The sequence below is a fragment of the Schistocerca cancellata genome, chromosome 3, assembly GCF_023864275.1.
Source record: "Schistocerca cancellata isolate TAMUIC-IGC-003103 chromosome 3, iqSchCanc2.1, whole genome shotgun sequence".
In the NCBI taxonomy this organism is placed as follows: domain Eukaryota; kingdom Metazoa; phylum Arthropoda; class Insecta; order Orthoptera; family Acrididae; genus Schistocerca; species Schistocerca cancellata.
The window spans coordinates 295,440,318-295,454,879 of record NC_064628.1 but is presented as its reverse complement, the minus strand read 5'-3'; the positions used below and the strand labels follow the sequence as shown (position 1 = coordinate 295,454,879).

The window sequence follows — 14,562 nt, the reverse complement described above, 5'->3', positions numbered from 1 at the left end:
GCAGGTGCTCCTGTCTGTAATGCAGCGTCAAGGGTAACCGCAGCCATGGTCTCCGAGCTGATAGTCCATGATGCTGCAAATGTCATCGAACTGTTCGTGAAGATGGTTGTTCTCTTGCAAACGTCCCCATCTGTTGACTCAGGGATCGAGACGTGGCTGCACGATCCGTTACAGCCATGCGGATAAGGTGCCTGTCATCTCTACTGCTAGTGATACGAGGCCGTTGGGATCCAGCACGGCGTTCCGTATTACCCTCCTCAACCCACCGATTCCATGTTCTGCTAACAGTCATTGGATCTCGACCAACGCGAGCAGCAATGTCGAGATAGGATAAACCGCAATCGCGATAGGCTACAATCCGACCTTTATCAAAGTCGGAAACGTGATGGTACGCATATCTCCTCCTTACGCGAAGCATCATAACGTTTCACCAGGCAACGCCGGTCAACTATTGTTTGTGCATGAGAAATCTGTTGGAAAGTTTCCTCATGTCAGCACGTTGTAGGTCTCGCCACCGGCGCCAACCTTGTGTGAATGCTCTGAAAAGCTAATCAGTTGCATATCACAGCATCTTCTTCAGGTCAGTTAAATTTCGCGTCTGTAGCACGTCATCTTCGTGGTGTAGCAGTTTTAATGGCCAGTAGTGTATTATGCGTACTTCTTGTTTATGTGTGTTAAAATGTATGATTGCGTTGCAGGTATATAAATAAACTGTTAAAACTTCACTGTCGTATAGAATTTCTGTTATATAAGCAGCAAAAAGGGGACCAGCGGAAAAGTCCTACTTCCGGAGCACAAGACTGACTGACTCCGCTGATTATTATTATTTTATTTTTTGAATGCACTCTCCTTTATGTATCTGCAACACTGTGGTCCGGGGATCAATGTCCGAAACTGCCTTCAGTTTTTACTGTGGTAGTACGAAAAAGCGGTGCACTCAACACGGTGAGGGACCGCTGAGGGACTGCGCTGACTGCCGGCCGATGGGTGAGCTGACCACACGCCACTCCAGCGTTGCCGGAAGGTGATGGTTAATGCAGGGCACGAAGCAGCACTCTGTCAGCAGATCGAGGGCCTTGGCAGACTACGGCGCCGTCGAATTCGCGTTCCATGTTTAGAGCACGCAGTGTTGCATTACTTTCACACGAAACCAGTAGCCACTGAGTTTCTGCTTACTCGGGGGATTGTTAGGAGAAAAGGGCACAGTGAAAGGTATTCCTGTAAGGTTTAAGTGATAAGAAACTTATGAATCATATAGCTGGGCTTGTGATACTGAGACAGTGTCACCTATTTACAAATATGTTTGCTCCTAAGTTGTTGACCTGAGCATGGGAGAAACAGCACGCAGTACATTTGGTGACACATGTCTCTCGATCGATTGTCGGGAGGGCCTTTTGTTTAACGGCCGATTCTTGAGGCAGGTAGAGAGAGAGAGAGAGGGAGAGAGAGAGCTACGCCGAAATCTCGGTGGACAAGACAAAAACAATGCCCGTTACAGGACTCGTGTACAATACTCGCGTTCATGTACGAGGTGCGTGCGTAAAAAGTCAGTTCTGTTCACAGCGTGAGAGGAGCCAGCGCCGGAGACAGTCTAAAAACAACAAGTGAATGAAACAAAACACAATCTCCATCCGAACAGGCCTTAAAGGGCAAACGGTACCGACCGACCGCCATGTCAGCATCAGATTATTGGCGTCACCGGACACGGATATAGAAGGGGTATGTGGTCATCACACCGCTCTCTCGGCAGTTGTCAGTTTTCGTGACCGGAGCCGCTACTTCTCAGTGAAGTATCTCCTCATCTACCCTCATAACAACTGAGAACGTCCCCGCGAGCCAACGAAGCTCAGCAGACACGGACGGATAGGGACCGATGACCTCAGCAGCTTGGTCCCATAGGAACTCACCACCACCACCAACAACAACAACAACAACAACAACAACAACACACAGACGGTCACCCATCGAAGTGCTCGATACCGCTTACCTTCGGTGACCTGACAGGAACCGGTGTAAACTCTCTGACAGCCGTCTTTCCTGTTCCGTGAACGCTACGAGGCGCTGGTGGACATCCAGAAAGCGATTCTTCGGTGCGTTGGGCCAGGTGGAAAGGACTTCCACTGGAACTGAATTTCAAGACTTTCAGAACAGTGGGACTGATGTTTGGCTACATGTTTCATCAGGAAGGTGAATTTGTTGCTTGTGGACCCAGCTTTCTTCAGTTTTCAGAAAGGCTGAGATTGTAACCAATGTCAGCAACATTGTCCGGTTTCAGACTCGGGAACAAGATCGAACGTAGAGTACTATCTACAATTCACAATCATTAAATTACTTTCGGCTTATTTTCAGGGCTGGTTATTTTTCTAATACACTGCAATATTCACTAGTAAAATCTGTACATAGTACTCATTTGTTGTCAGGTTTTTTCATTGAGATCCCAAAGGTAATCTAATAAAAGACCAGTGATTTCGGTAATCATAATTCAACTAATTGCCATTTTATTTAGAGAAATAGTCAATTTTTTCTGAACAATAAATCGTTTTGTTGTGTGTGTCATAAAATGTTTCTTAAAATTTAAATTAGTAGAAAGAACTGTACTCAATTTATTCCAATGTACATAATAGAATAAAAAATTGCCTTTCAAAGTGATGGAACATGAGGTTAATCATCTTGTAACACGTTTATCGTAAAATGAGCTCCTGAAAACTCTATTTCCTGCCACTGTTTTAGCAATTAATGATGCCTAACAAGGTGGAATGCAAGGAGGATATAACTGAGTTCTGGTGTTAACTGTTCTGCTATCATTAATCATGGCAGCGGAAAGTCGACGTCTGAACTGTTACACAGAAATCACAAAAAAAAACATTGTTCACTTGTAACCATGTTGGCTGACAACATTAAATTCTAAAGTTACTAGACAGATTAGAGCACCTCTTGGAGAGCTCTTGGTGTAAGATATTATACATAAATTATCGTAGACCGCAGAACGTCGTCACTTCCAATGAATCCATTAAGAGCGAGATCGCAAGAAGGTCAATGTTTACGGCATTCGGCGCCCCACATATTGTCTACCAACCAACCACAATATTTGCTGCTAATGGCAACAGGAGGTTGGGACAGGAAGTATCCAATGGTGAGGACAGCATGAGGCTACGAAGCGTAGTTGAACTGCTTAGTCGACGAGTAAATCACGACAGTACTACAGTGCTAGTGGCGTTGACAATAAGAGCAATGGCATCGATAAACATAGCAAATTTTGCATTATATCTAGAACAACAGTTGGCAAAATTGACATTTCGTCAGAAAGGAACCCAAGGAATTTCGCAGAGTTAAAAGAAGTGGTCGATGAAATATTAGGGTTTCTGTGGTGTCACCGCCAGACACTACACTTGCTAGGTGGTAGCCTTTAAATCGGCCGCGGTCCGCTAGTATACGTCGGACCCGCGTGTCGCCACTGTCAGTGATTGCAGACCGAGCGCCGCCACACGGCAGGTCTAGTGAGACGTCCTAGCACTCGCCCCAGTTGTACAGCCAACTTTGCTAGCGATGCTACACTGACAACTACGCTCTCATTTGCCGAGACGATAGTTAGCATAGCCTTCAGCTACGTCATTTGCTACGACCTAGCAAGGCGCCATGATCAGTTTATATTGAGATTATATAATGTATCAACAAGAGCGATGTTCTCCAATTATGGATTAAAGTTAAGTATTACATCAACTCCGTACTTTATTTATGAGACTCAACTCCTTTAATCTGTTCCAGACCTCACGCCAGTCTGCGTGAGCTTAAAAGCGTGCATTTCGGCTTCCTCCAAACTCCGTGAATTGGCTCCTGCCAATTCACAACAGTTTCTGCAAAATGAGTCAGTGGAATGTGTGCTATCGTATTATACCCTCGACTATGCGGACAAAGTACATGACGAGTACAATGACGACGATACGTGCTTAACAAGCGAAAGTGACATTAAAACAGATCTCTAGCCATGTAGTTAATCATCCTTGTTGGACAGGGAACTTCAAATCTCGCGTGAAACGCAGTAAGGGACAATCGTTGTCCAAGGAGCGGGTATTATACTTAATTACGTACATGGAAAACTATCTGCTGCTTAGAAAAAATAAAAATAAAATGATTTCGAATAAGACCGCAGCAATATAACAGTGTAGTGCATAAGAAAAACTACGGATATTCAAGGGACTTCAGGGCTCACTTGTTACAAACAGTAGTGTTTGCGCGTTTCAAGGAAGCTCGATTTGATGTACAGAATGTGCGTGATAGTGACCTACTATGCACATGAAACTCCGCGCGACAGAGATTACAGTGATTTCAAGGGAAACAGTGGATGGCTGAATGACTTCAAACAGTGCTACAGAACTGGAAGACATGACATAATGAAATTTCAAACAAAGCGTCAACTTGGCGATGCACAGCGAACTGCTGAATCGGTCCGACAATTTGTAGATTACATAAACAAAATTATCCCACTGTTCACTCAGGAAGTCGTTTTCTCATCTCCTACCAATCGGGATTTGCGGAGGAAATGCATTTGAAAGGAACCCCGGAAAGTAGAGGTACCAGGAGAGTAATACAATATCAACTAACATCAACGCCTAAACACATCAGTATACAATTATTCCGACTGTAAATCTGGATGATAATTTGGCTAGAAAGTTATTTATTGTGCTGCGAGAAACTGGAAGTGCTCTGCCACAAACGATCCTTTCTCGTGTGCGTGATCTTGCAAGAGCAGTACGGAATATTTGCATCACAGTAAGCAAAAGTGGGAAAATGGGCGTAAGAGAACTACAATTACGGTATGAGCACTGCTTTTGGCCAGTAGCTGGTCAAAATAACTTGCTTTTGCTTGATTGCTGTTCTGCGTATAAAAATCACTCATTCAGAGCAAACTATCGCTGCTGAAAAGTGCCACATTGAATTTCATACCTCCGGAAACATTGGAAAGAGTCAGCCTCTGGATGTTGGTTTTTTTCCGTGCCTATAAAACATATTGTCGCACTATCTGCAGCTACGCCTTAAAGGATAGCCAGTTTCACAATGAGCACCACGACAAACTGTTTCGTGTTGAGTTGCATGTCATCACATTCCATCAGCTCTCATCACCCCCTGACAGCAGTATAATCCTATATGCTTTTTTTAAAAAAAAAAAGAGTGGACATCTAGCTGAACGTGCTGCAAGGTTGCACTCCCAAGGACTTCTTGATGGTGCAAAGCTTTGTGATCACTGAGGCGCGTAATTTTTTATTTGGTGCTCATGGTGCAAGTTAATGGTTTGTTTCGAACATTTCTTGAATCTCGACGTTGTCCATTTTGTGAAATATAATACATACGTCCCATACATAGTAGGTTGATCCCGGACACTCGTTTGCTGTCGCCCCCCTGGTGCACATGGTGATTCGTTGGCAGCTATAATTTCTTCTGTCATAATTGTTAACATATCGCTTTCAAATGAGCTATAATAAGGTTTGAACTTGCGACCTCGCACTGCGCACTGAAAAGGAGGGTCCCTTGTTAGTGACGTTACAACCAAGAAATTCTTCTTTCCATATTAATTCAACAGAGTCGTGTGAGATCATATTATTAAATTCATGTAGAAAGAATAGTCATTAAAGCAGCCAGTAATAAAATACATAAATGTCGTTGCCGGCCCGATTGAAAATGGACACACTATTGCTGTGGCACTTTTTAACAGCGCTTTTTGTTAAATTTGTTAGGTGATATGGTAGGTCATCAGATAAATGGGCTTGTTTTATCAAATCACATTATTCTCCTGATACAATAGACCGCCTTCAAGCGGAAAAAAACCCAGGAACAGTATAAAGCGTATGAAATAAAGCGGATTTCTTTGCCATTTTGAACTAGATATATAGATGTCTTGCTCTGCGTATATTCGTGTATGTCATCCCGTGAGTTGTGTGCCATTAAGCTGAAGATAACACAGTTTTGTTTTACTTAGTCATATTCTAAAATATATCTGGAAATGCAGACACAAGACCGAACATCTTTGGAGATAACTAGAAACATTTTTGTGGACGTTTCGCTTAAACATTCGTGTTTGTATTACATATTTATTCGACATAAAAGGCGTTCTCGTAAAAATCGTTGTGGACTGAATACTATTTCTAATTGGTCAAAGCTATATTTTCTTGACAGAAGTTTTTTAGTTTATAGCAACAGTAAAAGGTCACATAGACTGTTGAAAACGTTTGTGCCTATTATCCGTATCGTCAAATGGAATTCTTGGACGTTCAGTTGTGTTTAATAATTCGCTATCTTTATATTTGGTGCTTACATGTATAGTATGTGAATGTGGGTATGCGAGCAAGAAACAAAGCGACATGGATGCGATTCAGAGACGACATTGTTCTTTGTGATAAGAAGCCTCTCCACCTAAGATCAAAGTTAAAATGCGCAATGGTGAGGCCAGATGTATTATATGGAACCGAGTGTGATGAACACTCACTATATTTCATGGAAATGCAGACACTGAGAAGATCATTAAGCATTTCCCTGCTCGACCACATCAACAAAAGAAAGATCCGACAAGTAGTTGAGTGGCTCAAATCAATGAGGAGATGCAAGAATTGAGACTTCGTTGGTATGGGCACGTCATAGCGACACTGCCGACTTCTGTTATCAGTTCAGTCACTCATCTTTCTGTCAAGGGTCGTAGACAACGTGAAGACGTAAATTACGGTGGCTAGGCGCTATGAACACAGATCTAAGATAAAGAAGCCTAAATCCAAAGGAAGCATTAGACCGTGAGAAATGGCGTGCGTTGACCCGAAAGCAGAGCCGTCCCAACGGGAAGGCGAGGAGGAGGAGGAGGAGGAGGAGGAGGAGGAGGAGAACTAGAGTATTTTTTCGATTTAGAAGCTATATAACTCCATGATCGATCGATTAACTACATGAAACGATCCCTGAGAGAATAAACAGCAAGTAAAGGTCAGATGAACATAAGGTCGGAAGTGGATTCCAAGGGAGGTACCAATCACTAGGACGTGGAGGTAAAAGATCTTTGAGAAGGTGGCTTTCATTGATTGAAAGCACGTATGAGAACACACCAGGCAAGTGAGAATTTTCTGTTTGTACTAGTTTTTCAGCTCTACATTTAAAAGAGCAGTGAACCAGAGCACAATCATACAAGTAACCACATTAGGGTAAAGTGCCCGATTTTAGGGTGGTGACCTAATTCCGGATAGATGGATATTTTCTCCCTGGAAAATGCTGCCGATACGGAAATTAGCCGAAATCCTTGTGCTTCCGCTATTTTAGTGTCCTGCTAACTGCCGAGCGCATCAGTCGCGTTCCGTACTCCCAGTTGTTTTTTTTCGTAATATCTCGCATTTGAATTTAATATTTTGTAGACACAACGTAAGCTTCAAGGCTGCGTGGTAAGTAGTTCGATATTTTATTTATTAGCGATATATCATATTTAATAAAACTTAAGTAGTTTGTAAATGCAGTAATTCATTACATGTTTCAGAAGTTCAGCCATGTTTGTCAAGTAGCAGAGGTGCCTAATTCCGGTTACTGCTAGGCTGCCTAGTGTCGGCCATCTGACAAATGGGCTCCTTTATTGATTTCGCTTTTATTTCTTTTTAGGAGATGGTTGAGAAGAAATTAACGTAAGTCTCCTTCAATAGCTATGCCCTTGGTTACCAAAAGATGCAAAGACATCCTGAAAGAATAGAAACCGTCTGCTAGAAAGCTTACTAATATATCTGTCCATTATTATGTGCTTCCAGTTTGAAGTGACACTGATTAATCTTACAATCATTAAGTGTAGAATATTTCATTGGACCCAATAAAGTTTAGCCGTTAGTTCAAACTTGTGCCCATTAAGCATCATCTAATGGGAGATGCTGTGGAATTATCTACATCTACATACATACTCCGCAATCCACCATACGGTGCGTGGCGGAGGGTACCTCGTACCACAACTAGCATCTTCTCTCCCTGTTCCACTCCCAAAGAGAACGAGGGAAAAATGACTGCCTATATGCCTCTGTACGAGCCCTAATCTCTCTTATCTTTGTGGTCTTTCCGCGAAATATAAGTTGGCGGCAGTAAAATTGTACTGCAGTCAGCCTCAAATGCTGGTTCTCTAAATTTCCTCAGTAGTGATTCACGAAAAGAACGCCTCCTTTCCTCTAGAGACTCCCACCCGAGTTCCTGAAGCATTTCCGTAACACTCGCGTGATGATCAAACCTACCAGTAACAAATCTAGCAGCCCGCCTCTGAATTGCTTCTATGTCCTCCCTCAATCCGACCTGATAGGGACCCCAAATGCTGGAGCAGTACTCAAGAATAGGTCGTATTAGTGTTTTACAAGCGGTCTCCTTTACAGATAAACCACATCTTCCCAAAATTCTACCAATGAACCGAAGACGACTATCCGCCTTCCCCACAACTGCCATTACATGCTCGTCCCACTTCATACCGCTCTGCAATGTTACGCCCAAATATTTAATCGACGTGACTGTCAAGCGCTATACTACTAATGGAGTATTCAAACATTACGGGATTCTTTTTCCTATTCATCTGAATTAATTTACATTTCTCTATATTTAGAGTTAGCTGCCATTCTTTACACCAATCACAAATCCTGTCCAAGTCATCTTGTATCCTCCTACAGTCACTCAACGACGACACCTTCTCGTACACCACAGCATCATCAGCAAACAGCCACACATTGCTATCCACCCTATCCAAAAGATCGTTTATGTAGATAGAAAACAACAGCGGACCTACCACACTTCCCTGGGGCACTCCAGATGATACCCTCACCTCCGATGAACACCCACCATCGAGGTTGTTACTTTCTCAATTTCCGATGCGAAGAATCATTTACCAATAATCTTTGTTTAACTAGTTTTTTTCTCACTATTCAAGAAACGTAAAACCTATAAATTTATTTGAAAATGGAATCCAAGTTTTTGAAAAAGTAATGGTATAACTATGTTAAGCACAACATAAACCGTTTGGATGTTTCATTTTTGTTGTGAATAAGAAAGTCTTCTTTTCCTAAACTGATTTAATATGTTAGATATGTTGTATGTCAGTATTATACGTCAGTTATTTGCCTAACTACTCGATAACCAAGAATACAATATATCGTCTGTTTGCATAGCATCTGTAACTTGTTGCAATAAGCTTAAAGATGGAGAAATCAATAACAATTGATCTCTGTGTCTGTATACGTGGGCGTCCTGAAAAGTAATGCTTCCAATTTTTTTTATGCGAAGATTCTTAAAACTCTTTAAATAAGTCAAACGTTATTAACATTATACATCTTCATACTTCATGTCTACATATTTGTAGCGTTTAACATGGCGGTGTGTAATATAACTGTGCCGGTGCGTGAGAAACAGCGTGTTGTAGTAGTGTTTCGAAACTGAAGAGTTCCTTCAAACATGTAGCATGCACTCTCCTTCAGCGAGATAATTCCAGACCACACACGAGCGCTGCGACATCTGCAACAATTCGACGCCTTGGATTCACTGACATTGATCATTCCCCATACAGTCCCGACTTGGCCCTATCCGATTTTCATCTGTTTCAAAAACTTAAAGAACACCTTCGAGGACTTTGCTTTTTGCTAGGCACGAAGCGGTTAAAGCATAGATAAGGTTGTGGCTCAGTCAACAAAGACAAACATTCTACAGTGACAGTGTCAACAAACTGGTTTATTGGGACAAATCTATAAGTCGCCAGAGTGACTATGTAGTGAAATAAACATGTAGACTTGAGGAATATTGTAGATAATGAAAAGTGCACCAGTTGCTTGTGTTCTGATGCATACCACAACGCGTTTCGAGAATTTATTCTCATTTTCGAGTGTTTGCGCATTTGTTTATAGTAGTATATTTGGTGATGTTTGCATGTGGGATGTTCTGCCTCTCATGCAGTCTAACCGCAAAAGGATGGGAGAGAAGTAGAAAATCACACATGTAAACATCACCAAACATATTCATGTAAACAAATGCACTTGAAAATAAAGAATAAATTATCGAAACACCTTGTGATAAGCATTAAAACATTAGTAACTGTAGCAGTTTTCATTATTTGAATAATGAATGACGTAGTTGCAGAAGTTCCTGAAATATCTAATATGATGAACGAACTGAAGAATAGTGACTTAGCGTATTAATAGTGTTTGTTTTACTCGAAAAGGATTAAGAGTTGTCGCATAAAAAATTTGGAGTCATTACTTTCCAGCAGGACCTCAGACAATCACAAAGTTGTCATGTGGTGTAGGACGGAGGGTACCATGGTACTTTACTAGTTATTTCCTTTCCTATTCCACTCGCAAATGGAGCGAGGGAAAGACGACTGTCTATAGGCCTCCGTACGACCCCTAATTTCTCTTATCCTCGTGGCCCTTAACGCGAAATCGAAATTTACGTTGGCGGCAGTAGAATGGTCCTGCAGTCAGCCGCAAATGCCTCTTCTCTACATTTTCTCAGTACTACTTATTTGCATGTCTGAAGGAACAGGCCTTGGTGACAATCCACAGTTGTACGAAATAATTCCAAATTTATTCGGCGATTGAGAATTCTTTGACATCGGCTGTACTGGCTATAGCTGTGCTACCTGCTATTGGCATGAAAATTTGTGCAGGACCCGGTACTCGAACCCGGATTTACCGTTTATGTAAGCGGTCGCCTTAACCTGTTCGGGTATCTGCGAACGCTCCCCGGACCGACCAAAACCACCATACGTCACACTGTCTACGTCATTACGCCACAGTCCACAACATTCATCACTTACTATTCACCAACAGTATTAACTAGATTCGCGCGCCAGCGAGAAAAGGACTAATAGGAATCGAGAACCTGAGGTCTGTTCTTTCGGACACGTGATGAGTATTAAAAGACTAGACGGGCATATGACAACACTAACAGCAACATCGGTCTAGAGTCGTCGTAGTTTCATTCTCCCTGACGTGTCTATCAAATTATGTTAGTGAGTATTAGCTGATGAATATATTGGATTATGGCGTGACCCAGGTTCAAAAATGGCTCTGAGCACTATGGGACTTAACTGCTGCGGACATCAGTCCCCTAGAACTTAGAACTACTTAAACCTAACTAACCTAAGGACATCACACACATCCATGCCCGAGGCAGGATTCGAAACTGCGACCGTAGCGGTCGCGCGGTTCCAGACTCTAGCGCCTAGCACCCGTGACCCAGGGAGCGAACACGGATAGCCAAAGTGATTAAGGCGACCACTCGCAATAAGTGGGAAATCCGGGTTAGAGTCGCGTCTGGTACAAATTTTCATATGTCCAATAGGTAGTACTTCCATACATAACGCCGCTGATGTCAACGAATTCTGTAGTACTGTCCTCCGAAAAGAACGTCGTGTACCCTCCATGGATTCTCGTCGGAAATCACGAAGCAACTCGGTAACATTCACGTGTTGATATAATCCACCGGTAACAAATCTAGCAGATCGCCTCTGAATTGGTTCGATGTATTCCCTTAATCCGAGCTGGTGGAGATCCAAAAATGGTTCAAATGGCTCTAAGCACTATGATACTTAACATCTGAGGTCATCAGTCCCCTAGACTTAGAACTACTTAAACCTAACTAATCTAACGACATCACACACATCCATGACCGAGGCAGGATTCGAACCTGCGACCGCGGCACCAGCGCGGTTCCGGACTGAAGGGCCTAGAACCGCTCGGCCACAGCGGCCGGCTGGTGGAGATAACACTCGAGTAGCAGTCAGTAATTGGATGTACAAGTATTATGCAGGCGGCCTCCTTTATAGACGAAGTACGCTTTTCTAAAATTCCCCCAATAAACTGAAGCCGACTATTGGACTTCCTTACTATCGCCCTTAAGTGATCATTCCATTCAGATCGCTTTACAACGTTACACCTGGATATCTAATTGACGCCTTTGTGTCAAGCAACACATTATCAATGCTGTACTCGAAAATTACGGCTTTGTTTTTCCTATTCAATTGTATTAATTTAAATTTTTCTACATTTCGAGCAATCTGCCGTTACTTACACCAAATAGAGGTTCTGAAATATGAATAAATCTCCTTCAACATTTCTATAAGTGATAGTTATTGATTTTGCTGTACTTGGATATAGTATATGAAAGATAATAAAGACCCTACAGATTCAATATTTTCTTTTTTTCAGGCGCACTTTGGCAGAAAGTTCAAACAGTCGCAGTCCTTGGTTCGCCTTCTCAATGGGTATGTAATAAAAATAAAGACAAATAATCTCGTTTATTGTGACGCTTTTCCAGAAGTAAATCTAAAAACGCTATTCTTTTGTCATATGATTGTCATGTCGATGTCTCCCGACCCATCTATATTATTATTAATCATATGGCACACAAAAGAGTTTCACAATCATAAGAGCCGCTACACATATTATTGTTAAACTATTTATTTTATTTAACGTGATGTGATTAGGGCCATCAGACCTTCTCTACCATAGGACTAGTGTTTAGACATATACAGTAGTAACTTTTTTGCATCATGGTTACATAAGAAATAACACTTTTAACATAAAAAATTGTATTAAACCTATCCGCGTGTGTGGTGACAATTGAGTAAATAATTCTTACTGTGAACTAATAAAGTTAATACTGGCAGTCCTTTGTTGCTGTTACTGTTGCCCCTCATAATAATAATAATAATAATAATAATAATAATAATAGACCCCGTGGAGGCCCGGGAAAAGAATAGCCCTCCGGTATGTTCTGCCAGTCGTAAAAGGCGACGAAAAGATCAAACCACTAATAGGGCTAACCCCCCTTTTAGTGTGATTAGTTGGTTCAGGACAGAACTAATGAAGCCTCGGACAAGTGCTGTGATGGTCGGGGACGACGCTTTAGCCCTATACCTGTCCACAATGGTAACGACACTGCTAGCCACACGGCAAATGATTTAAATCCAAATAGAGGTGTTTTGCAGGATGTGCTTCCTGCAACCACCCTAGAAGGAAAGCAAAGACAGAGGATGAGATGAGATGAGATGGTCAGATGAAGTTAATCGACACCTCATGTTCTGTTATTACCAAGCAACAAACCTAGGAACCAACACAACTGGATACAGATCACAAGTATACACAACATTTATTACCAGATACCCGGAATTAAAATTTTTAACAGAACAACGACTAGCTGATCAGATCCGTGTAATAATCAAAAATAACAGGATACCCCAGTCAGAATTAGAAAACATCAAACAACAAGTACAACAAATACTGGAACAAAATAATGTGCAATCAGAAGAAGAAAATACAGTAATGGACTCAAACATCCCAGAGAAAACAAAAAAAGAACAAAACGCTTCAATTAAACAATCAGAGGAAAACGAAATCTTAAGACAGCCACCAGAACAAGCACAAATAGAACACGAAGTGACACACATGTTAGATATAGAAGAAAAATTTCAGTTGACATATATAGAATACAAAGACACAAATACAGACATTAGACCATTCTTGCATAGACCACCAAATAACCCACAAGTGGAAACAACAATAACAACTATCAACACAATCATACACAACAAAATAAATGAAAATACAACTATGGAAGAGTTACAACTACTGGTTTATGTAGGAGCACTCACTACACTAAATATACATACTAGGCAGAGATCAGAACTAACCAACACACAGAAGAAACCCACAAAACTAGCATGGCAACACAGGCTGCAGATCAGAATAGAAAAACTGAGAAAAGACATTGGACAGCTAACACAATTTATAAGAAATGAAATATCAGAAAAAAAACGAAAAAGGTTAGGTAAAATATAACAAGAAGCAATACAGCAATTAGATGAAAAGAAGCAGAAATTACAAGCATTGGCCAAACGACTTAGAAGATACAAAAAAAGTGAAAATAGAAGGAAACAAAACCAAACATTCAACACAAACCAAAAGAGATTTTACCAAACAATAGATAACACACACATTAAAATACACAATCCACCATACATAACAGACATGGAACACTTCTGGAGCAACATATGGTCAAACCCGGTACAACATAACAGGCATGCACGGTGGATACAAGCAGAAACACTCATACAAGATGATACCACAAATGCCTGAAGTGATAATTTTGCAACATGAAGTCACCCGAGCAATTAATTCTACGCACAATTGGAAAGCCCCTGGAAAAGATAAAATAGCAAATTTCTGGCTAAAGAAGTTCACCTCAACACATTCACATCTAACTAAATTATTTAACAGTTACATTGCAGACCCATACACATTCCCTGATACACTTACTCATGGAATAACCTATCTGAAACCTAAAGATCAAGCAGACAAAGCAAACCCAGCTAAATATCGCCCCATAACATGCGTACCAACAATCGACAAAATATTAACTTCAGTCATTACACAGAAATTAATGACACATACAACACAGAACAAAATTATAAATGCAGAACAAAAAGCCAGCTGCAAAGGAGCACGAGGATGTAAAGAGCAACTGATAATAGATACGGAGGTGACATATCAAGCTAAAACTAAACAAAGGTCGCTACACTACGCA

At 41.4% G+C, this 14,562-nt stretch overlaps 1 protein-coding gene across 3 annotated transcripts in view; it reads left to right on the top strand.

Annotated features, from left to right (window-relative positions):
* The window catches only part of LOC126174995 (uncharacterized), an 897,629-nt gene that overhangs the window by 499,331 nt on the left and 383,736 nt on the right, over positions 1 to 14,562 (top strand). For all 3 annotated transcript variants that reach the window (XM_049921478.1, XM_049921479.1, XM_049921481.1), the window contains one exon: positions 12,186 to 12,241. In XM_049921478.1, the coding sequence (XP_049777435.1) occupies positions 12,238 to 12,241 (4 nt within the window). In that variant the 5' untranslated portion in view covers positions 12,186 to 12,237. The remainder of the gene's footprint in view (positions 1 to 12,185; positions 12,242 to 14,562) is intronic.